The following is a 26,300-nucleotide window of genomic DNA, read 5'->3' on the forward strand; positions in this document are numbered from 1 at the left end:
GTATATCTATATTGCACTGTATATGTCTATTGGACCGTGTAAATATTTATTCCATTAACCTGTGGTTCCTTGTTTGGGAGCAGCTTATTCATCCTGGACTCTAAATCAGCATGTCCCTGTCTCCCAAATGGTTCAAAAGTGGAGTCTATCAGAACTGTGATTCTGTCCACAGACTTATGAGATGCTTACCTCCACAGGCTGACAGCCAGTGCCAGAAATATCTAGGATTTTCTCTGAGCTGTATCTGCACGCTATCATTGAGCCTACCATCAGGTCCCTGCATTTTCATGAAGCTGATGATGTTGGTTACATCCTGTTTAAGAAAATGTAGCCACTAAACCTTATCTCTTCTCCTTCACCTCCCCCCCTCCTTCTGGCAACATCTGAGTCAGGAGATAGTGGGGCTTAGTTTCTTCCCTTCCTTCCAGATAGTCTGTGATAGAATAGGATTAATTGAAAGAACATCTGTCACAAGTGAAAGTCTTAAACGTCCAGTTTGCACTACACACAATATGGACTTTGCTTGTAGTTTTGTGTCTGGGGGTAACTTTTTCCATGTTCAAGTATGAAGGTTTGTTATGGGTTTATTTTAGCCAACCACTTTAGAGGAGGAAGGGAAATTGTGATTGACACTTCCTCCTTGGGCTTACAAGAGAGACCTGGGAATGAAGAACTAGACTTGCAACATCAAAGAAGCAAAGAGATTGTCAAAAAGAAAAGGCAGAACTACATAAAACAAACAGTGTTATGTCATAACTAATAGAGATGTTCAGTTAAATGTATTTTTCTGTGTTGTCTGCCAAGACTTGCTATTGATCTTTGTCTGTTTTCAATTTGTCTGTAGGCAATAACAGCAAAAGTAATCCCATTATTTTTAAGGAGATCTAAGGCATAACACTACTGTCAGATTTTAGGTTTTAAGGAGCAAAACATTGAAAAGAAATATTTTAGGAAGGTGTTAATAATGTCATAATGGTATCTTTATAGTTTATTTTAAGCATGATCTTGACCATTCTTCTACCTTTTAGGTGGAAGGGGAAGAGGCAGAAGTCTCCTCTCCACAGAAAATTTCTCATATGTAGTCCCTGTCCAGAAGATAAGTTTTTTGATTAAACTCTTGTGAATTGAGACTTAATCACCACTTCTTGAAAGTTGTTCTTTTCAGACTTCGAGTTTATTTGTTATCAACAGGCCTATAATACTGGTTCCTATTTCTGACAACGCTAACAGTTAAAAAGTATGCTTACAATAAATGGCAAGAAAACATGCAAACTGGTTCAGCCATACCATGTGCAGACTCTTCCAATGTGATTTTTTTTGTTGATTGCTAGAGGTGTTTAGCACCAAGGATACTGTTATATTCCATGTACAGACTTACAAAAGATTGTATACTTCATCTGTGTGACTACTTCTCTTTTTTTCCTGCAGCTCTTAAATTAGCTGTTTGTTGGCACTTGACAACTGTAGATAACCAAGACGATGGCTGCCAGCAAGAACAAGAACCAGAGTTCTATGGCCCTGCACAAAGTAATCATGGTTGGCAGTGGAGGCGTGGGCAAATCAGCACTTACACTTCAGTTCATGTATGATGAGGTAAGAAGAGTTAGCACAAATTGCTTATTACGCTCCATGAATAATTGACAGTCATTCTGCTGGATTTTCCTAGTGCAATCAGTAAAATTATTCTAGAGATGTTTCAGTCCACCACACTGTCTCAAGTGTTGTTGGTGCAGTTAAACTGTGAGGTTTTTTGAGACAAGTTACGATTCAAGTAGAAGTAAACACTCTTATTATCTATTTTTGAGGCAGATGTTGATGAAGAAACAATGCAAAGAAGATTGCAGGCTTCCTTTATGCTAGTTCTTTAGTACTAATATACTGGGCTCAAGCCTGCTTTCAGTTTGCAGATGCATGTCTTGTAAATCAGTTTAAGTTCTGTAGCTAATTTTGCAAGGTGTACTCAGGGAGGCATGTGCATCTGTTAAACGGCAGGATCACAACTTCAATGAATAGGTGAAAAATGCAATCTCTAGTTCTGTTTTAAATAGCCTATGCCTCTACTCTAGTCACTCTGACAACTGTTTGTGATAATAACAGTCATTACAAAGGAAAAAAACACACTAAAATACACCCAACTAAGAAACCCCAAGAGGTATATCAATGGATGGTCTTTGGAGTCTGTCCTAAAGATCAACAAATGTGGACTATTTTTTACCAAGTTGGCGGAGTAAGTTCCAGAATCAAGCTGCTCTCATAGTAAACGTTCTGGTGGCAACTCTTTCTCTTTCTTAATGTGTAGGGACCCCTGCTGGAGCACCTCAGACCACAGTTGGTACAAAGATGTGCCTGGAACAGTATGGTTGCCTGGCACTGAGTATCTGTGTCACTTATGTTTGTGTAGGTCGGAACCAGTACCATAAACCTCACCTAGAATTCATTAGCCGTTTAGTGTAGATTATAGAGCACTAGTGTATGTACTCAAAACAATATGCATCACTTAATAGTTGAGCTACTGTGTTCTGCACCTGCTTCAGCTTCTGAATTGATTTAAGGTGTATCTCCATGCAGAGGGCAGTTCAGCATTCTAACTGAGGTGACAAAGACAATAACAGTACCAAGGTCTACATCTGAGAGAGAAGGTCAGAACCTCTCTCTCTCATAGTTAAAAAATACTAAAGCCATAAAACTGGCATGAAATAGTTGACAATGATTAAAATAAAAAGGTCTTTCAGGAGTATATATACATCGTACAATGGCCATTAAAAGTGGAGAGGAATGTGCTGAAGCAAATATCCAAAGGGAGGAGTGCCACATCTGAAAAAGTCAGAGGTACTGTAGATTATTATGATTTCCCCCTTCTTATGTTCCTCAGTTTGTAGAAGACTATGAACCTACGAAGGCTGACAGTTATAGAAAGAAAGTAGTTCTGGATGGGGATGAATTCCAGATAGACATTCTGGATACAGCGGGACAGGAGGATTATGCAGCTATTCGAGACAACTACTTCCGCAGTGGGGAGGGATTTCTCCTTGTCTTCTCAATAACCGAATACGAATCCTTTACAGCAACAGCAGAGTTAAGGTAAGCAGTGTAGTTGGATGGAGGGGGGAAAAAAGATTCAATTCCGCAAGCTGCTTTTTGATATTTTGCGTGTATTTACATAGATCTGAGTAGGTTTGATAACATGAATATGGAATTGTGTTTGTGTGTTTTGTAGTTCAGTAATGGGTAAAGGATAAAAAGGTAAACTTACTGCTCCTGAGTTGCATAAGCAAACAGAACATTGAGTGTAAGACATCAGAAATCTTGTATCTGAGCTAACCCATTTTCCCTATTTAACTTCAGTTTATATATTAGGACAGTAAGCAACTCTTCACAATTCTTTAATTTTGGTTTGTATAATTCTCCATTTTTCCCTGCCAAGTAGCTTGAAAATGTTTTTCTTTTGTCTTCTGTACTAGTTCAGATACTTGCGCAAGTTTTTCACAGCTAGCAGATGGTTCAGTCTCTATTTGCCACTCTCTTCCCCATTTCCCACATACACACACTACAAAGGAGGTATAGCCATCTCTGATTTCAGTTGTATCCCAAAGGCACGCTGCTGAAAGGAAAGCAAAACAGGCCTAGTAGTCCTTGCACATGTCCCAGCGCCCTCTCTGGGATGATTTAGTTGGGGATTGGTCCTGCTTTGAGCAGGGGTTTGGACTAGATGACCTCCTGAGGTCCCTTCCAACCCTGATATTCTATGATTGTAACAGCTTGCATGAAATGCCAGTGGCCTTGTCAAGAGGTTGAGCTGGGTCCCATGCTGGGATAGGCCCGCTCAGAGGCATTGGGGCCTGGCACTTTTTCCACAAACTGTAGTGCTGTAGACTCTGAAGAAGGGGCTTTCCTTGAGGAGTCCATCCAAGGCAAGAGGTCAGCCATAGTATCATTCCCAGGAAGAACTCTTCATGCCACTTTCAAGCATTTTTTCCATTCCTCCTTTGAACAACACTCCTTCAGACTCTTAACTCTCTCACCCCCATGCATCCATGGTAGCCCTCCTAACTCCTCCCTATCCACTGTCTCTGGTTTTTGGTACTTGGCTCTCCCTCTCCGAACAATCAGCTACTCTTATCCTTCAGTGTTCAAGTCATTGACATCTTATTTATCCCTCTTAGTCTGTCTGCTTGTTTTCTTGCCCTGGCTTGCTTGCAAGTCCATTAACAAGTAGTGAATTCAAGCAAGTTCCTCTGATCCATGGACCTGCAAAATATACATACACATTGACACTCTGTACCTCAAAATATATTCACCACTGTGATATGATTATGATATGTTTTGAACAATGCATGCCTTGTGAGGTATCATTTAAAAAGTCTTGATCTATTGAACATTAATATCCTGTTGAATTATATGCACTATCATTGTATGTGAAGTTATGAAGTATTACTATATATTTGTTATTGAAATATGTGGTAAGTGGGAAACACCCACAGCCAGCCATTCAGTGGCAACAACAGAGCAACTAACGCTGACAAAACAGATTTACATCAAGATTGGCTAGACAGGCATTGATGGCCCATTAAGGAGAATCCAACTCTCCCAGTGGCCCTCTCAGAGACTCCTCAGAGGGCACTTACACAATGGAGGCAGCCTTACCCCTGTGACACAGCAAGGATCTTTCTAGCAGCTGGAAGAAAGTATAAAAGAGGGACAGTGACCTCACCACGTGGCCTCTCTCCTCCCCATGTCAACACCTGGAAGATCATTTGGAAGAGACAGACTGTGAACTGGGGAGATTGGTCCCAAGCTGAGAAGAGGATTCAGCCTGTGTATTAAGAACTGTAAACTGCCTGGAACATCTTGTGGGTTGAGAAAAACTGTTTGATTCAAATCTTAGGCTATGTCTACACCTGCCATTTTAGAGTGCAAAATGTCCCTTTTTTGTGCTAAAACTGTGGAAGCCTCTACACTTGTAAATGACTTTTTGCGGTGAAACTCAGAAGTTTTACTGCAAAAGAAAACCACCTTCACGAGAGGCATACAGTTCGTTCCGCTGTTCTTTTTGCGCTGTTGTGAAAGTGAAGACACCTTCTACCTGTGTAAACACCTTTTGGCCTCCAGAGGATATCCCACAGTCCCAAAAGTAACCACTCTGGCTAGCATCTCCACAGCTCTGACGCCAGGTAAATGGCTGTCCGCCCTTCCCCACGTAAACCCCTGGAAGTTTGAAACTCCCTTTCCCTTTGCTTGTAGATGTGGTGGGGAAAGTAGCCAGATAGCAGGGGATTTAAAAAAAAAAAAAATGCCACAAAAGAAACAGGGAAGTAATGGGGCTGCTGGGACATGAAGTAGTGCATCACGGGGCACTGAGCAGGGACCCAGAATGCCTTCTGCTCACCCTTCCCACAGGACCTATCGAGAGAGCTGCACTGTGGGATAGCTGCCCTGCAGCACTGCTCTCATCCGTGATGAAGTGCTGCTAGTGTAAACACTCTCTCTGGCGCCTGAGGAATTGAGTACCCAAACCACCGCTTTTCTTTCACCGGTTCCCTATCACCGGTGAAACTTACAGTGCAAAAACTCTGCAAGTATAGACATACCCTTACTCAGTCTGATAAATTTAGGATTTAGAATGCAATTTTATTTTTATTATGTAACCAATTTTGACCTCTGTGCCTAACACTTATTATCACTTAAAATCAATCTGTAGTTAATAAACTTATTTTAATATTTTATCCTTACCGCTGAGTTTGTCTAAACTTCTTGTCTAAACTGCTCAGATTACAAAGGCTTGGTGCATGTTCACTATTCTTTGACGAAGTGGCGAACTAATTAATGAGCTTGTATTGCTCAAGAGAACATCTTGAGCAGTGCAAGATGGTACGTTACTAGAGTGCAAGAACATAGAATGGCCATACTGGGTCAAACCAAAGATCCATCTAGCCCGGTATCCTGTCTTCCGACAGTGGCCAATGCCACGTGCCCCAGAGGGAATGAACAGAACAGGTAATCATCAAGTGATCCATCACCTGTTGCCCACTCCCAGCTTCTGACAAACAGGTTGGGGAGAATTGGCTAGAATCTCCCTGTATATTATTCATGAGTGGCTTAGAGAGCATTCATGCAATTCAGCTGGGTGTGTGTAGGCCCTCTTTCTACTACATCTGCCTATCCTATTAACAATCTACAGATACTCATCTTTGACAGTTTATATGCCACAGTAGTTACAGTTAATCTTCATTCTGACACTTCATTTTGCTCTGAAAATTCTCACTGTCTTGATCTAAAGTCCTGTTAATAGGTCATTTTGTTTCAACTAGTGTCCATCATCCCTGAATCACTCATGGTCCAAGCATCCAGCCAAAGTAATCACTCCACCCTTGGAGTGCTGAGTTAAGAGGGCACCCAGACCATACCATAGATCTGTGAACTTTCTTGTGTTCCCACCCTGGGATGTGCTGTGCGGGCCCAGAAGATCACATCAAAGAGGAGGCCATGATTATTGAACATGTCCAGGGACAGTCCAGTTCAGCTGTTATCAACAGTATTGACAACACAGTAGGATTTACCCTTACAGCCTGACAGTTGTGTGCATGAGCCTGAAGAAGAGGTCTGGCAGAGAAAGATACCAGCTATATTATAATCTTGGCAATAATTAGTTTCACGAGAGTACTTGAAGACTTGGAGAGCCTTCTCTCTTGGGTGTGATAAGGCAAAGGTAGACTTTTGGTCCTAGTATCCTGGAATATTTTCAGGCTGGGCTAACTGTACCAACTAAACCAAAGTCACAGAATTCAGAGAAAAGGTAAATTCAATACCTCATGGGATACTGAGGTTTCTGAAAGCCATGGAGATCTGAGCCCATGAGGGCAACACCATCTTCTGCCCTTGTTCCTGCTTGGGACTTCGATCTTGGTGTTCAGTGCTCTTTCACCCCTTCCAGCTGAGCCTAGGAGAAGGATTATGTTGCATTATTATTATTACAGAATTTGTTTTTCATCACAAAATGATTGGCCAGAAGGCTTGAAGAGTGAAAGGTGCTCTTAGAGAGAGAGCTTTATATGATTTTCCATAAGGATGAAGTTTGTTCTTAAGAACCTTTCCAGACGTCACTCCAAGGATGATACCTGTTTTCCATTGTAGAATGGAAAGTTGCCCTGCCCGCTTTCCGTCCAGTGCCCAGAAACTGCAAAGGAGCATAGACCTAGTTGCTTGGATGCCTACATGGCACTAGGAGCTCACCTAAAAAGAGTGGCAAAACTTGGCTTTTAGAGACTGTTCCTCATATGCTAAGGACCAAGAAAAAGCCAAGCAGATTCCAAAATGGGATAAAGAATTGATTTGAGGCCGAAGAAGCACTTGAGAAATGGAAAGCATGTTTGACCCAGTGGATTCATTGGGGGTTGGGTTCAGGTGGAAAGAAGGAATGGGAATATTTGGGTCTAAGTTGTTGGCTAATGTTCATGAACAAAAGTGGCCCACCAAGTCGTCTTCTCAACGAGCAGATGAACGACTAAGATGGGCGATCTCTATCTGAAACACAAGCATCTGGACTGGTGTAGATCATCTGAGAGTGGCTGCAAATCCCAAAATGTTCCTATTTAACATAGATAATTTTGTCTTGTGTAGCAACATACTGTATGGCAAAACCTTTTAGTCTATGCATAAGAAACACTGATGCCAGCATTGCTTTAAGGTGTGTGGACCCGTTATTTCTTCTGAGGCTTTCAGAAGTTGGAGTGTCACTTAAATATTCCTAACTGAGAAGGAAAACAAAAAGTCTGTTTTCTAGTTTGGAGCTAATAATTTATGCTTCTTGGTCTGAAACCTTGACAGTGCTCCTTGGTAAATTTTTGCTAGAGAATTGGTCAGTTCATTTTTTCTTGTTTGGTAAAAATGATCCTTTAAATGCTTCAGCTGTTAGTATTTTTGCCTTGCCTTTAAAATGCCTGTGGTATATTTTGATATTGATCTGACCTTTGTCTTCCATTGGAACATCACCCCCAGAGTTTCTCTCACTTTTATTGAGCATCTTCAATTTATAGTCTTAACACCAGATATTTTGAAATGACAATAGCTTTGATTGCTGAGCCAGGAAAGAGAACAGAATCTTATTTTTTGGTTCTCTCAAATAGTTGCTTAAAAATAACTGCCTACAGCTCAAAGTGGTATTTCTGCAGCAAATAAGACAGCTGAAAACCAATACTTATATTGTGTATAATAAAAAAGCCTTGTGGATAACAATATTAACAATCTGTAATGGGAATTGTGTACATATATGCAATAAAGTACCAATAACTTGGAATAAGATACAGGACCCTTTGATTCTTAACAATGAATAAAAATATTTGAGAACTACAGAAATACTGAATCTGCTCTCTGAGGTCAGGTCTACGCTAGAAACTTACACTGGTGTAACATCTACACCTTGCTCAGAGGATTAAAAAAAGATCCACACCCCTGAGCAACATAGTTACTCTGATCTAACCCCTGGTGTAGACAGCACTATATCAACAGGAGAGCTTGTCCTGTTGACATAGCTACTGCCTCTTGCAGAGGTGGATTAACTACCCCAACAGGAGAAGCTCTCCCATTGGCATATTGGTGTCTTCACTAAAGCAGTGCAGCTGTGCCACTGTACATGTAGACAAGCCCTGAATAAAACATCAAATGTAGCCCCTCACAAAGCGTGCCATCCTACTGTGATTTTTTTTTGCAGTTGTTGCATCAACAGTCCAGTATAAAGAAATAAATCAAAACACTAGCTCTGCATCCAGTTAGTAGTAAAACTCTTGTGCATTCTGATGACAAACAAGGAAATTTGACTACCTCATCAACCTATAATAAAAATGGGGCTCTTTGTTTTTTTTTTTTTTTTTTTTTTTTCATTTTTAATTTTTTTTTGTTTAATCTGTCCTTTCCCCTGTGTTTCCTGGGGAAAGAGAAATGGATGCTTTAAACTTGGAATTAATCCATATTCAAGAGAACCTACAACCCCTGTACCCTCCTGCTTTTCAAGTTAGAAGGAAGATGCCCAGCAATGAGATGGATACCTTGAGGGAACTTAAAGGATTCATCTATCCAGACAGCATTCAGCGTTGTTGGAATTCCGCTACAGGGAAGTCTCCAAGTGGAATTGCTGTCATTCAGATTTGCTTATGGTCCTTTCTTTAATGAGCTCTGAGGCAGGAAAGACAATTGGTTCTTTTTTTCTGTTGCACCTCTTTCCAATTGTTCCTTGTACTTGCTCCATGACCCAGCACTTTGGGAACATTGTTCAGGCAGTGCATTTCTTGTCTTAGGGGATAGGTAAAATTTTGACAAGCTCCTTAGGTGCAACAGAGAGAGACCTCTCCATCCGACTAAAGACTCTGCACTTTTGGAGGAGATGCATCCAGGCTTCGTCTCAGTCAGAGAAAGGGCTGCTTTAATTGTGGAGTCTTGGGGACAGGATTAAGGGTAAACAACAGGGTTGGAGATGAGAGACAAGACCCAGAGACAACATGTTCTATCAAATGTGATCAGGAAACCCATTGATTTCAATAGGAGTTGAATAAGGCAGATTATGAATTTAGCTAATGGTAGTGTGTGTTTGGGCTGGTAATTCAAAGATTTTGATACCTCCCTGTGCCCGCAAGGGCTGGGTGGGGGAAGATACCGGCAAAAGGAGGACACTCAGGCCTAAGAATAGTAAACTGTGCTTTATTGAAGTAAGGAAGAACTTACGCTCTAATCTGTGCGGGGAGCCTTTAGGACGCGCGGAGGGGCTGCAGGGGACTCTGGTCGTTCAGGACAGCTGACCAGGCAGGACTCCGCTAGGGGGGAGTCCTCTGCGGCGCTATATTCTCCGCGCTTATCGCGGGGTTACATGGGGTCAACAGCTGGCTACATTCTTATATGTACGATTTATGCTTATTATATAAACTGACTCGTTTACAGGCAAAATATGCTGAGCTATGCTACAATGTCTTTTGGCAGGGTCTGTTGGACAAAGTTCATTGAAACTGCCTGCATCCTCCGCTTACATCCAGTCACATACTCAGTCCACCACTTAGCTCCTCGCCAATCTTCCGCAACCTTGCCCTACACTCCCTCAATTTGAAAATATGGTGAAAATTTTCCCCTTTCACCATTGAAAAGAAGGATTACCTACCCATCTCACTGGACAAAACACTAATTTAAATCTTATGCTGACAACCACTTCTTTAATCTTTTGAGTTTTTGAAAATTGTATAGAAAAGCACTGACATGACAAAATTCATGTAAATGATTATTAGATTTTCTGTGATCAGATTCTTTATCATAGCTTTATTTCAAGTCAGGCTAGAAATCCTGCTGATATCCAGATTTTGATAGTTAATATGTATATTTGCTGTTTTGTCATTTTACCTGCCTATGCGACTCTGAAAAGCTAACTGTTAGTATCTTGTGATTCTAATAGCTGGTTGTGTTCAAGTGCATAATTTTTCAGTTTTGTATAACGTGCACTTGAAGTGACCCTAATTGGAGCATCTGTTAAATACAATCAGCTATTAATGGAAAATAAACTGCAAGCAGCTACTTGTACTAGCTTCTCTGCCTAATCTTGATAGATGAGATATTGTATTAATTTGGTTGCATGAAAAAACACAGTTGTGGGTGTTTATTATATATTGTTTCATCACATAATGAAAAGATATGAAAAATGAGCTAAAAAGAACGATACACTTCATTTCTTATAGGAATAAAGAAACTACAAGTTGACTCCAGCATATGCTGCTAACACAAGATTTCCTAGTTTTGGCAGGAACTCATAACTTTCACTAGCTTCCTCGATGTTTAGACAATACCTTTGAAAATTATGCTGCTGGCTATTGTCTTAAACTCTTATTTTTATTGATTAAAAAGGTTGTTTTTCTTAAAGTAAATCAACTTGAAGGGGTAATAAAAGATGCCTTCAGTTATCGAACTGTAACCTTCCAAACTTATTTCATTGAGCCTTAAAGTGCTCTAGTCAGTCTTTTAGTAGAAGCAAACATACTTCCTCGTGGAGGAAGGGACATCTGTGTGGTTAGGTCACAGGTCCTGGAGCCAGGGAGCAGGGTTTTGCTTTGTGTCAATGTGACCTTCCACAAATCCTTGAACTTTTCCCTCCCTCTGTTTTCCCTTCTGTAAAATGGAGATACTACTCTCCAATTTAGAGGGATATGTACCTATTTATAAAGCCCTCTGAGATCCTCCAGAGGAAGGTGCTATAGAAATTTATTTTCCATTTGTGGAGTATGGATAAATAAAAATATACATTAGATGTCTGACAGATCTTATTAATACTATCACAGCTTTTCTGTTTAGCACCTGACTGTACAGAGACAGTGCAGGGAAGGTTGGGTGTAAATTTGCAGCGCTCTAGTCTGCTGCGCATTGAGTTGTTGTGTGGAAGAGCCCTTAGATTTATCAACCAAATGAGTTTATCACCATAAAGACTTATCAACCATAAATATATGGTACAAGACTTTTGTTTCAAAGGCCATTTGTACTCCACTATAGAAGCTCTCCTTTATTGGAGTCAGATGAAGAGACAGATATGGTGTTCAGCCACACACCGCAAAATGTAACCTTTTCCAAGTGCTGCTTCCTATGCATATTCCACATGTGAGGGTTCACGTGCACCATGAAACTGAGCCTGGAAATTCTTGCAAATAGTGTCCATTGGTCCACTCCTGTGCTCTGGATCGCCTTGCGCTCACTACCGAGCGTATATAAGGAGGTGCGGACTGACTGCCTCACCAGTTCCTTCTTGCCATCGCATGTGCTGAGTTGGAATCCTCTGTGTCTGGAGTTATCCCTGTATTGTTTTCATCTCTGTAAATATAATTGTATATGGTTTTAGTGTTTCATAGTGTTTTTATAGCATCTGCAGAGTTAGCTTAATTTCTCCACCCCAGGGACCATCTCTGTCCACAATGACTGCCTAGAATTCCAGGATTTAAACACTACATCTCCTGTCCTCACTCCTTCTCAGTCAGCAGTGACACCAGTGCTGCCTTTACTGCCTTGGGGAGGTGCATATCCCTGCAAAGTGCAGTATTTGTCACTCCTTCTCACCCCAGACCCAAGACGGATGAGAGCTCTGACTGAGAAAATACATCATGGAGAAAGCTGGGAGACCCTCTTGTATACTGGTCGCAATCCTCTAGCAGCATGTCTGTGAGCACAAGCTCTGGAGCAGAGGCCAGAGGAGACAAAGACCCATTACCTCTGGCTTCTCTTGAGAGTAAGGCACACTCTCATAGACACACAAACTGATTCCCCTTTAAGTCTGCTTCCAAGAGAAGGTTTCCCCCTCTGATGCCTTCCAAGTTGGGTGAGTCTTCACATACAAGCTCCAAGGACTTAGGTCTATCTAACCCTCCTGACCACAAAAAGAAAGCAGAGAGCATGTAGGAGCAAAGTTCCAACAGTTCCGGCCCCCATACTAACACCAGTGCTGACTAGGATTTCTAGCAAGGCGAAGGATCAGCATCCACCATTGCCAGCCAAAAGCTCCAGGAAGGACATTCTCTAATGACACTGGCCTGGCCCCATAAGGATCTGCAAGGATCTGCCAACAACTAAGTTATTGTGGCACAGAATCCGGCATAACCAATAACCGGGACCCCTCATAATCTGGGACAGACTGAGACATATACTACCCCAAAGGATATCTTCCCCTTCCCAGACCCACAATCTCCTTTACTTTCAGACCCAGTTCTTCTGAGGAACGTTCTAACCCCAGAAGAGGATACTACTGGAAGGAGGAGGATCTTCTCACCCACCTTCTCTCTCTAATGTTTGGATAATGTAGATCACGACTGTCTTCTATATAAATAAACAAGGTGGGGCAAGGCTCCTCCCACTGTATATAGGGGTGGTCAACTTTTGGAATTGGTGTATCCAAAATCACTGTAATGTACCTACCTGGTGCTCAGAACTCAGTGCTCAAACACTTTTCCAGCAATCATGGGTGGGATTTACACAATTCAGTGCTGGGCAGCATTTTCCCTCAGTTGGGAACACCATCTTGGGAGCTGTTTGCCTCCCAGAAAAACAAGAAGCTCAATGTATGTTGTACCAGAGCAGTTCAAGGTCTGGACTCCAGGGGCGATGCCCTTCTCCTGTTCTGGACAGGCCACATGAGATACGCCTTCCCTCCAATCCCACTATTACCCTAGATTCTATAGAAGATTTGTCAAAACAAAACACAAGTCATTCTCATCTGACTCAATTAGCCCAGACAATTCTGGTTTCTGGACCCTCCTACAAAGTTCAACCCAGCAGCCTGTCAGCATTCGGTCCTTCCCAGAACTGCTAATTTAGGAGACTGGCAGGATCACGCATCCCAGCCTGGACTCGCTTTACCTCATGCCTGGGTATTTGGATGGGTGTCAGACCTAGAGCGTTCATGTTCAGAGGCCATTCAAACTATTCTTAATCACAGCAGGAAAGATTCTACCAGAAAATGTTAAGTAGTCAAATGGAGGCATTTCTTTACCTGGGCGCCTCAGTTATCAGGACTAGCAGGTATTCCTGCTACTTTAGACTTACCTCCTGACTCTCAAGACATCAGGTCTTTCTAGTAGCTCTCTGTAGGTCCACCTAGCAGCAATCAGTGTGTTCCACCTTCTGGTAGATGGCTATTCTGTTGTTCACCCAGTAACAACCAGTTTTGTAAGTGGTCTGACTAGGACCTTCCCACTAGTAGCAAAGTCAACACCACAGTGAGACCTTAATCCTCATACTTTCAACATTATGGGGCCACCTTTTGAACCATTCGCCATGTGCTCAATGTCTCATTTGTCCATGAAGGCCGTCTTCCTGGTTGCCGTTACGTTGGCCAGGAAGGTGGGTGAAGGAAAAGCCTTTGTGGCAGACTCACCATATGCTACATTTCATAAAGAGAAGGTATCCCTTCACTCGACCCAAAGTTCATCGCAGAGGTATCTTCCACATTCTACATAAGCCAATTTCCACAGTATGCATCCGATGAGGTGAGCTGTAGCTCACGAAAGCTCATGCTCAAATAAATTGGTTAGTCTCTAAGGTGCCACAAGTACTCCTTTTCAATTCACTTACTGTGCACTTATTCGCTCCAGGTTCTTTCCGGAGTCTCCTGCCTCCAGCAAGAAGAGGAAACTACACTCTGTTGACGTCTGAAGGTAGAATGGCAATGCTCATCTAAGAATGAAACCATTTAGAAAATCACCCAGACTATTTGTCGCTATGTGGAGCAAGCATGGGGACAAGCAATATGTGCTCAGCCTCTCTAAGTGGATTCTTGGCTATATCCTCCTTTGCTATCCGTTAGTGTATTTCCCTCCCCCGGATGGGGTGAGGGCCCATTCTGCTAGAGCACTGGCAACCTCAGTAGCATCTCTTCAGGAAGTGCCTATGCTGGACACTTTGTAAGATGGCAACCTGGAGCACTATCTGTATTTTCATGAAGCGCTATGCTTCAGTCCAAGTCTCGTCTGTCAACACAGCCTTTGGAATTGCAGTGTTAGAGATCTATACCACCTGCATCCTCAAATCCACCACCACCACCACCCCCATTTGATCGCTGCTTGACATTCACCCATATGTGGAATGCACACAAGGACTAGAACTCAAAGTAGTAATGGAAGTTACTTATCTGTAACAAGATTCTTTGAGATGTGTTGTCCCTATCTGAATTCTGCTACCCGACCACCTTCCCCTCTGGTTTGCCTCATGACTGGATTTGTGGTAGAGAAGGAAGTAGAGATGCTGTCAATCTGCATCTCCCCTTACACCCTTGGTACTGAGCAGAAGACAATCCAGGGCACAGGCACGGACAAACAGACAATACTTGCAAGAATTTCCAGTATCAGTCATGGAGTGCACATGCATATCCCGCATATGGAATACACATTGGGATCACATATCTGAAAGAAATTCCAGTTACAAGTAACCTACCTCCATTTCCTGTAACTTACAGTTTGGGTTCCTATCTTCACTGGGCAGTACTGGCTCTGAGCTTGCAATGTTACCACTCTAAATTTGGAATCCTTTACCCATTAGTGATGGCATGAGGCCATCCTGAAATGGCTTTTTCGAAGTACAGTATGATACTCCTTGGCACAGTGTGAAGGCTGCTTGCTTATTCCTGGTGTCAAGTGCTTTATTTTTGATGCTCTCAGGAAGCTAACTCAGCTGTTCTGTTTTTAATATCTGATGAATTAGGGAACAGATCCTGCGTGTGAAGGCTGAAGAGGACAAAATCCCGTTGCTTGTGGTGGGAAATAAATCTGACCTGGAAGAGCGGAGGCAGGTGCCTGTAGAGGAGGCCAGAAGTAAAGCAGAGGAGTGGGGTGTGCAGTATGTAGAAACTTCTGCCAAAACTAGAGCAAATGTAGATAAGGTAAGGCAACTAGCTTACATTTTTACAGTAGTAGAATCACAGTCCTTCAGTACTGAGAATGACTGACTAATTCTTACTACTTTCTGGGACACGCACAATTCATGGTTGGGTTTTTGTTCCTCTTACCATAGTCTACACTTGTAATGTTTGAATGTTTCAGTTAATGAATACCTTGCAAATTAAAGCAAACGTTTGGTTTTTGTTGCTGTCTATGTAACATGTCAAGAAAATCCCATTAACTTACTTTATATAGATACAAGTGTGGTGAGCCCTTATACAATGGCAAATTTTCAGATGATGGTTTGAAGTATAGTAGATTTATTAGCTCTGAGAATTCACTGAAGTGCAGGGTTTCATTTAAATTATAGCTTGAAATGCTTAATAATGATATATACTAACTGTAGTTCAGCCCATCATAAAACAATTAAAATGAGGATAATTTCAGCACTTCTGAAGTTTGGTTCTTCCCTCTTTTATCTCCTCAACTCACATGTGGTGCAGCTGATATTTTGTTAAATATCTGCCAAAACACTGACAAACTCTCAGTTCTTTACTTTCTGATCACTGAGACTATCTGCAGTTTCTGAAAAATAGATACACATTTTTTACTGCATACCTATCCTGTAACGTGATTCCCCATGCCCTCCATACCTGCCTTTCCTAAGACTCTGTATTCTCCAGCTTGATGTCACTTGTCACATTTTTGGATTGAAATTGCTTTTCAGTTTCTGAACAGATGGATTCTCATAACCCTTCTAGCAAGTGGACGTACATATGTGCTTCCTGAAGTGTCTTAGATATCAGGGTTCTCTTCCTTTTTCTGTGGAGAATATGAAAATACACCCTCTTACACATCCACAGAAGAAGACTTGCAATGTTGGGAGAAGTTTGAACAAATAATAAAGGGCACTTAGTGGATCCACAGTGTTTGAATCTTAGTTGAATTGCTTACCATCTACAGTCTGAGAACAAAACTTTTCGGGCTCTTCTTCTAGGGGTGAACGTTTTGAAGCTTCACTATATCTGAGGGCTAGTTTTGACTTTTATGCTCAGTAAAGTGTTTCCTTGTTCAGTCTGTTAGAAAGTCCATATAAATCATGAGGCGCATTCACTGTGGCAATGTCTGTACTGCAGCTTTTTAGACTAAATTAACATTCCCATCCAAATACATATACACTCACTAGGAAATGTTGTCAGGTTTCTTGATGAGCAAGCTAAAATAACCCATATCTTCCTAGTTGGGTTTGACAATGGTCTAGTTATCAAGGCAGCAGTACAGTTAGAGCATGGGAAAGCAAGCCAAGAGATCTGGATTCTAAGACCAGCTCTGACTTGCAGCATGACCTGTGTGTCTCAGTTTTCTAATCTGTAAAATGAGTTAATATCGCAGATTTTAAGTGGTTTGGGTCAGAGACTCATCTGTTTGGAAAGTGCCTAGCACACTGCACTTGCCTTGTAAATTCACCCTGGATCTTGATTTTTAAGTCTTAACTTTCGGCATTTGTATAGTCTGAAAATAGGCATGTATTGGCCATATTACTTGTTACTACACTCTATTGTTACTATACTCTCCCTACATGGAAACTGATGTCTGTGCAGACAGCCCAAATCCATTCAAATTAGGGGCACTCCTGCAGCGGCAGTGGCTTAAATTTAAACAGAGTTTTATATTTGCCACATAAAGAACATCTTTGAAATGTGTCAGTGGCAACACATGTGCAAGTTAGGAATCAGTAGGTCTTATTTTACACCTCCTTGTCTGGAGCAGTGTGAAGCATTTTCTTCTTCTTTTAGGGATGACCTTATACATGTGCTTTCCAAATGCGGTATCTGAAGGCCTTGTTTTTGCTGTGTCTCAATTACTTTGTTCCTTGTCTATTAAATCCAATAAAATATCTGCTTCTTGGGGAACGACAAGAGCTAGCTGTCACACAAATCTTAACTCTTAAGGATTAAAAGGATTATTCCAATAGACTTCTATAATCCTGAGAATTCCATTTTCCTAGCTATAAACTATAGACTAGTCATAGACCAGGTTTTAACAGTTCAGCTGGTATTTTTATTGTCCATCTAAACATTGAAATTGAGTAAAATTACACTTTATTAAAAATCATATTCTTGTGTCTAGAATTTTTAGTACACAGGGTAGGGGGAAAAAACAAGTTTGACCCTGGCAGTCTTTTAAAATGTTGTTGTTTTTCCCTTCTGTGTTCTGATTTTTAGTTGAGGAAAGATGTTTTTTTCCGGATACCATATGGGCTTAGGGCAGTGGTTCCCAAACTTTAACAACCTGTGAACCCCTTTCACTAAAATGTCAAGTCTCGTGAACCCCCTCCTAAAAATGAATATTTCCAGGGATTTTCTCCTTTACCTGAGTATAAATTATAAAAGCAGTGATCTGGGGAATATAAAATTTGTTTTTGTGACATGCTTATTACACACTATTATTATTTATCATTACAGTATTTTTATTACATTATGAAAACAGCAACACTTTTCCAAGATCTCACTTTCGTAGCTTGTATCACTTTGAATGAGCCTGTTATAAGACAAGGCTCCTATGTTTCATCGAGGAGTATCAGATGTGGAACAGCATGAAGGCATTTAAGAAGCCAACTCAAAGACTTCCTCCTACGCAAGCATTCAGGTCTTGAGCAGTCCAGGCAAACAACGCGCGTTACAACAGAACTTAAACTTGTTCTTCATAATAACTTTAAAAACAATACTAGCTGCCTATTTAATTTTAAAAACAGCAAAAAAATCCATCTCCCTTTCCATTTCTTATAAGGAGTTTTGAAGTTTAAATCTACTCAGTGTGATAGATATGCTTGCTTTGATCTGCTTAGCTCTTGGAAGTCCAGGGGCTCCGGGCTTCTGGTCCCTTGCTGCCCAGTGTCCCTAGGGACAGCTCTGTCCACCATTAGGGAATTTTTTCCCGAGAACCCCCTGTAACATTTCGCGAACCCCAGTTTGGGAACCACTGGCTTAGGGGTTGGGAGAAGTGGATTCTACTTGACCATGTGACCTTTGTTTGTTCACTTAAATTCTCTGCACCTAAGTTCTTCCTTCCATAAAATAAGGTTAATATTTCCTGGTGATGTTGTATTAATTCATTAATGTGTTTTCATTTTTCATGAGTTAATTGTAAACGTTCTCCTATGATTAGTATAAATCTCATAGATCCCTATAAAAACCGTGCATGCCACTGCATATTGCTTTGCTACAGTTAATAGTGAAACTCATTAAAAAAGGCTTTTATCATTTTGAAACAGGCTGCCGAATGACTTAGTAGCTAGGTAAGTCCTTCTCCCTTCCCCTGATTCATGTACTGCATAAACACAGGTGTTGAATTTGTAGCATTGGGATCTATGTTTAGACTACTCATTTTTTATTTTATTAGGTGCTTTGTTCTTGTGTTACATTTTTGTTTGCCAAATACTCTAGTTTATGCATCAATATACCAGTTTATTTTCTGCTGGCTGAACTGTTGTTTTAATCTCCCATATGTTTAACTTTCCAGGTATTCTTTGATCTAATGAGGGAAATCAGAGCAAAGAAAATGTCAGAAAACAAAGACAAGAATGGGAAGAAAAGTGGCAAGAGCAAGAAAAGTTTTAAAGAAAGATGTTGTTTACTGTGATCCTTAGGACCTGTAAATATCTACAGATGGAACAAATAAGACTTGCTACTAAGGATATAGGGCTGGATTCATGAAAGGAAGTTTGTATTGACTTTCTATGCTATTTTTATTCACTTACCGCCTTTTTAAAATGAAAAAAATTAATTTGTGAACCATTAGTCAACAGAAATTTGAGCCCATGTACACTGAAATGGGCTCACCTTGCCAGCAACTTTCAAAGCTAGAATTTTACCAGCAAATATGGTTCTTTGGGCATTTTTATTTCTGTCTGATTGCAGGAAATAATCCCATGTCATGTCAAGTAGCTTCTTGATGTCTTTTCAGATCTGATCTCTCCCTCCCCCAACCTGTATTAGCCTCACCAAACATCTCTGGCTGTCTTTTTAAGTTCAGCCACATTTTTCAGTGTCTGTGCACTCGCTGACTTTAAGTCATTTTTGTATTAATAATAATTATAGACAAACCAATACCTGGCAAGACTTTGAGGTTCTCACAGTCTTTAAGTGGCTGTTGATATTTTCTCAGACTATCAGAAGTCTACTTGAATGCCAACATTTGAAGATTTGGGAGTTGTCATTCAAAAGCAAATTAGCTGTGTCTGTTTGATTATGAGTCAATGCAGTATTCATGAATTGAGCCTACTGACTGAAATCGGACTTTGTTTGGTAATGTAACATTTAGTATTTAAATACTGGTTAGTTGTCTTCCCAATTGACTCGTTTCCTCTCATGTTTTTTTTTAAAAAAACAGAACAAAACAAAAAGCAATTATTTGTTGGGTGGGTAAGTGACCTAAAACAATAGTGTTTATTTTTTTTTAGAAAGGAAACAAATTGGCACTGATTTAAAAAAACAAACCCGAAAATTTGTAGCATTCTGTATTGAGGCTAGACTCATACAGTCGCTTCTATTTCATCTGCTCTTTACTCCCCTTTCCCTCAAAATCATTATCTTAACTGTTTAAAGTGCAGATTGTCTATTTTGTTACATTGTAATACATGTATTCATGTCATGGAGATGTGAAAACTACTGCATCTCTGCTTTCTGTTTTGTTTAAGAGAAACTTTTTTTTTCTTTTTCGGAAAGGACATAGGCCACCGATCACAAAACTGTGCAAGTGGAACCAGTGTGAGGCTTTTATGCTACCTCGCAATTCGACACAGTTACTTGGCTAGTAAGTAAGTTGCTAAATGTCAGAAACAAAGCTGAAATGAAGTTAGGCAACTGTCCTATATTATGTTACTTGCCGTTAATTTTTACTGTACTGTTCTTCTGCACATTTATCTAAAATATGAAGACATTTTTGCTGAGTTTCGCTGTTAAAGCTGCAGTTGAAGTTAGTCCTAAATGATCAGCTACATTAGAATAGAAACAGGGGAAATATATGGGAAACATATTTAGCAGTTCTTGTCTCTGTGTCAGATGTATTTCACTTAAATACCTTTTGCAACTTAATGGTGTCAATCAAGTTCTGTTGCCAAAAATATGTATTTCCATCTCGTTGCTGTAGCAGAGATTGTCAACCTTTATAATTACCCTGCTTCTGGAATACATTTTGTACAGTTTCCCAATGAATCATAGAAAAACTCCTGTTTGAATTTTAAAAAAGTAGACAAATATATTATCTGAAAACCAATCATTTTTCAACTTGTCATCTGATTTGTGACTTCATATACAGCTACAATGAGAAAGGAGTAAGATGTGGAAAGGAGCAGTGTAGTGAAGGGTATCTAAGCACTAAACAAACTAGTATCGTTTCAGGCAGGAAGGGCTTAATTCAAAATTTAATCAAGTATCTAGGCTTGGCAGAATTTGATTCTTTTTTTATAATTTTGACATATCAATTATTTTTAAGCATTTTTTATTTATTTTAAATGTTCACAGTTGCTGGAATTTATGGGGAGCGGGTCAGGCACTAATTATTTAGTGACACTGAGATTCAAAAAAGTTAGTTTTTTAACCAGACACAAATTGTCAACATCACATGTTAAAATTTACAAAATAAATATCCTTATGTCACATTCTGATAAGTTCTCAAGCAGCATTTTTCTTTGTCTGCCTCTCTGTAGATTTTGATGATCATCAATGGAAATATTTTTTCATTTGTTTGTGCTTGTGTCGTGACATCAACACTTACCAATAAAAATCTAATTCTTCCAAGCCTGAACATAGCTAACATCTAGGATTACTGAAACCTGTTCTTATTATCAGATTTGCTAGATTGCTGCTCTTGTGCATTCCACTTGGAGATTTGAAAAGGAAAATAAAGTTCAATATGGAGTGGACCTTATGAGACTGAGGTCTTGCGTGGACTTCTGCGTTTCCTATCCCATTAATTCATTGTCGTCCACATCTTGATTTTACTATTTGTCAAGCGACATATCGGCGTGGGAGAATCATGTATTAAATCAAGGGTGCTGTAATCTGTTTTATTGTCAGGTTAAATTCCTGTATAGTTCTAGGCAGGCCATTTTTTCTACCCATAAAAGTTTGAAAATGTTAGCCTTTAGAACTGGACAGTAAGGGTCAGAATGGCACTACAAAGCTAGCTTGATTATAGAGCATAGAAACATGAAAATGTAGGAGCCATTTGGCTCTTAAAATATCTGTAAACAAGGTTATTGTTTTTTTTATCTAAACCCTGTGCAAGAGCACTGGGTGTAGTTAGATGTTATATAACTTAAAGGGATGCAGTTGGGTGAGATGTTATAACACGTTTCTTTACAGTGTCACTCATAGTGTGTTAAATGCTTAAACTTTTCATTTCTAATAGTCTGACTTTTTCATTGACTGTCCACTCTTTGCATTTCTTGATCTGAAAAATGAATATAGTCTAGTCAGTTTTACTTCTGTTTATAGTCTCTCTATACAAGTCCCTTTCAAATTCTCATGGGTAAGCACAATGCTTCAGTGTTTGTACTGAAAATATAGCATGTAAAGCTTCATTCTTGGAAGAAACTGTTCTCACTGGAGTTTTAGAAAGATTGATGGGAACACAGGTATTGGTAAGTTGTTTAAGTAACGTATGTATTTTTGGTCCAAATCTCTCTTCCTAACCTCACTTTAAAATCTTACATTCTTACAAGTCTAAGTGCAACTATCATGCTGACCTCTGGTTTTCTTTAATAGCATCGAGAGGAGAAACAAGCACATAAAATATGCCTAAATCAAGGTTTACTGGAGTGTAAGATTTAATTAGAAAGTGATTCAAGTTGCTCACAAATCAGAGTGCACTCGGCAAGGGTCTCAAACAGGCAGCTCACTTAGAACTGATGTAGAAACGAGTATGTATGTTGAGCTAATACCCAAAGATCCCATTAATCTTTTTAGAAATTTTGCAGTATTTGATAAGAGAGAGTTTTAAAAACAAAACAGATGAGTTGTTCTTGCACAAGGCATACCAGTGTGTTGTAATCCCCCATCAGACTTACTGGAGAGAGAGTAGCACTTATTCTTAACGTAGAATGAGGACGCTGACTCTCAACAGTAGTAAGAAATGATTTTGTCCTTTTGAGTTAGATTTGCTTCTGAGGAAGATGCTTAGCAGGTTTATGTTCTTTACTCGTTAACGCTTTTTTCTAAACATCACAGCATTTGCATCAGTGGGGCAGAAGGCTTAAGAGCACATTCTGTTAGAGCTTTCAGTGTGTTCTCTCTTTTCCAAAACCGAAAAGTCACTTAAGAACTTGACACGGCAGCTTTTCAGTTTTAGCTGTCAGTTATGACAAATGCAGAAAAGAAAACTTTCGTGGAAGTCTCTTAGTTCAGTGGCTGTGAACAAGGTAGCTACCTTGATTCAAACAAAATTACATAAGTGAGCAACATTTCTCTTTGGAAATACTTGTGTGAAGAACTACTAGTCTGATTTTAATATACCAAGCAATAAAGTGTACCCCTGGCCTGGAAGTTGCATGGAGGTGATGCATTCAACCCCTTGTCTTGGGACGTGCCTTACACTTCAGCTGTTCTCTGCCTTCCCAAGCAGAGGGAGTACCAGAGTGGCCTCAAAGTGATTTCCAGTTCTGCTTGGCTGGAGGTACATTAGCTCTACAGAGGATTGTTGAGACTTCAGTAGTAATTAAGGGGTGGAGGAAAGAAATATGGCTTCTTGTCGTGGGGCTTTAAGAAGGGGCTGAAGGAAACTTTAATTTCTGAACTGTTCCAAGTTTAGATGAGCAATCATAATTCAAGTGTGGAAAGTGAAGAGAACTTGGTAGGCTAGCAAACAAGTGTATCCTCCTACCCGTGTGAATTAAAGCAATTGAAGGTTATACACCTGCAGGTTTTGAAGGTCAGGTTAAAGCAGGGTTGGGATCACAGGAAAAAACTCTCCCATCAGATTAGAATGGCAGAGCTTTCCAATGATTATCTGCACTCCTTAAAATATGGATGCATAGAACAAGTATTTGTGAAATCGATGGAAGCCTGATAGTCATGCAGGAGAAGAATGCCAGAAGAACTTGAGTATATTACTATTGCAAAATGTGATTTTAAATATTAAAATTGGGGGGTAACTGGATGGCATGGGAATGGGGTTACACAATCTCTTTCCTTTGCTGATGGTCCCAATATAGTCCACTTCAGTAGAGAGTGTGGTTACACTCTGAAGGCTGTCTACCATGTCAGAGGTTTCATTTCTAGTCTGTGTAGACAGTTATCCACAGGGCAACCTACCAGCACCCTTGGATCCTGTCTCTGAAAGGTGCCAAGGATTAAATGTATGTGGAAACTGACCTGACCTCTCATCCTTGGAGGGGATCTCTCCAGGTCAGGTTGATACATTGATAAAACAGTGTGGAGAGAAGCTTTCACTGTTGCTATCCATTACATACTTGTTCTGTGGAGGGATGTATATTGGATATGTTAATCTAACATCTGAGAGCACCCTGGACAAATTCACGTGAGGTTTGTTTGAGTCTGTGGGAAGAAGCACACCTACATATTTACTGGGCATTATATGTTGATATGACTTCAATGGCAGCCAATAAAAGTTCCCATTCTACCCTGTAAAGTTGTTTGCTATGCATTTTAGAATAGAATCAAAATAACCTTGGGTATTAAAATTGCAAAACATGAATCTTCTTTCAAATGTAATAGAGGGTAATTCCTTGTCATACCAAACTACACAACACACCATCATGTTAAATCCATTTTAAAAAGAAAGTTAAACAAAATTATGAGTTAGTGGTTTTGAGAAAAGCCAACAGAATTACAATGCCTAACTTCCTCCTACCCTCCCTGAATGGCTATCCAACACATTAAAGTGGTGAGGAAAGTGGTTTTATAATAGCAATTGACATATGGGACTTGATTCTGTTACATAGGTTGTCTAGGCTTTTAAATCAAGGTTCAGGCCTATGGTTCATTCTAATAGCACTTCCACTGTAATCTTCAGACTGCACAGGAATAGCAGGAGTTAATTTTGGGATGAAAAAGGAAAGTGAATGTCCTTTTCAGTGGAGCCCCAAGAACTATGTTTACCATAATGAAGTGATACTAATGACAGGAAGGATTAAAAAGAAATTGCCTTTTTAAAGTATGTATGTTGTGCTACACAGTGTAAGTTCTACTTTTCTTCTGTAGATCAAGAAAAGCTTTGCTCTCAAATGTTGCACAAACATTTCTTGTTCATAAAAATGTATTTTAGCCATTTTGTATTCATTATCCTGCTAATCCACCTGATTTGTATTACTATTGTTAATAAAAAAGAGAGAAATAGGTACAATACTCTGTATTTTGTGCTTGTTTTGATGGTTATTGGTATTAGTGTACTGCCTTCACTCATCATTATTGGACCATAAGGTCACAGAACTATGTAACTGTGTTTACAGTTACCTTGGCAAACACTTATCCCACAATTATCAATCTAGTTAGCTTGCCCTAGGCTAGAGTCTTTCAAGACCATTTTTTCCCATAGTAACCTGGCTAAAAGCAACTGTTGATTAAGTAAACTAGTGGCACAATAGGAACTTGTGGAGACATTCCTCTCTGGTCTTCCAAGAATCCTCTTGAGTCTATCCTAAAGTACAGGGCCTCAAAAACTGTGGGTGCCATTTGTTGACCAAAGGGCTGTAGTGTGGGTCTTTGGCCAAAGTACTGCAAAGACAAGCTGAACAGTTTAAAAAGCAATTGATGAAGACAACATAGGGCATGGGTTGGAGAGTCAGGAGGGGATGAGGTTTCATTCCAAACTCTGCCCCTTGCAGAGAAATTTAAGTTAATCTCCTGTTTGGGCTTTTGTTAATGCTGGGGATGAGGACTTCCTAGATACTAGAGCAGGCACTGGAGGGGGTCCCTGATGGTGGGACTGGATAGCAGGTTCCCTGGGGAGAGGCAGGGCAGCACACTAACCACAGAGGCTACCACAGTTGTGACACTGCAGTAGTGGCCATAAAGCAGCTCTGCTTTCTTCATGGGTTGGATTCCAGTCCCTGTGGATTTCACTAGCACACAGCCTATTTATCTGAGCTTTGCTCAGAGTCCTGTCTGGTCTGCAAAGTGGCTTTTTCCTAGTGGATTAAACAAATGTCATCCTTAATTGAAGAAAAACGTCTGTTGACCTAGCAGTATAGATGTGACAATCAGAATATGAGGCCTTCAGGAGGGAGTGAGAGGGGAACCTGGTATTAGCATTGCAATGGTGTCCAGAGCCTCAGCCAGGACCAAGGCCCTGTCGCCCTAGGTACTGTCCAGACACGTGGTATAATTCTAGAGTTTACAAGCCAAGATGAGATGCGACTGTGTCCAATTTTGGATTCACGTTAGGAAAGATGTGGACAGGGTTGAACAGTCCGGAGGACAACAGCAAAAATGATAAAAAGGGTTTAGAAAACCTGACAGATGATGGAAGGTTAAAAGAAACGGGGCACGTTCAGTCTTGATAAAAGAAGACTGAGGACCTGACAAGTCTTCAGATATGCTAAGGGCTGTTATAAAGAGGATGGTGATCAATTGTTCTCTGTGTCCACTGAAGGTAGGACAAAAAGTAATATGCTGAGTCTGCAGCAAGGGAGACTTGGGTTAGATGTTAAGACAAACTTTGTAACTGTAAGGACAGTTAAGCTCTGGAATAGCATTCCAAGGGAGGTTGTGGAATCCCTGTCACTGAAAGTTTTTTAAGAATAGGTTGGACAGACACCTGTCACGGATGCTCTAGGTTTTCTTGGTCCTGCCACTGCACGGGGGGCTGAACTTGATGACTTCTCAAGGTCCTTTGCAGCCTTACATTTCTGATTGAGTGTCAAACAATTGGAGGAAACGAGGGAGGGTGGACACTGGG

The 26,300-nt window shown here is 40.4% G+C and overlaps 1 protein-coding gene across 6 annotated transcripts in view; it reads left to right on the top strand.

Moving 5' to 3' along the window:
• The window catches only part of RALB (RAS like proto-oncogene B), a 79,916-nt gene extending 55,161 nt beyond the window's left edge, over positions 1-24,755 (top strand). For 5 of the 6 annotated variants that reach the window (XM_027823725.3, XM_043524932.1, XM_037913147.2 and 2 more), the window contains 4 exons: positions 1,429-1,593; positions 2,873-3,081; positions 15,205-15,382; positions 18,903-24,755. In XM_027823725.3, the coding sequence (XP_027679526.1) occupies positions 1,480-1,593; positions 2,873-3,081; positions 15,205-15,382; positions 18,903-19,022 (621 nt within the window). In that variant the 5' untranslated portion in view covers positions 1,429-1,479 and the 3' untranslated portion in view covers positions 19,023-24,755. Of the gene's footprint in view, positions 1-1,428; positions 1,594-2,872; positions 3,082-15,204; positions 15,383-18,654; positions 18,679-18,902 lie in introns of all 6 variants that reach the window. The other variant, XM_037913150.2, reaches the window with a different exon arrangement.
• Positions 24,756-26,300: the final 1,545 nt, after the last annotated feature.

Source organism: Chelonia mydas, chromosome 11 (assembly GCF_015237465.2).
Source record: "Chelonia mydas isolate rCheMyd1 chromosome 11, rCheMyd1.pri.v2, whole genome shotgun sequence".
NCBI classification, from domain to species: domain Eukaryota; kingdom Metazoa; phylum Chordata; order Testudines; family Cheloniidae; genus Chelonia; species Chelonia mydas.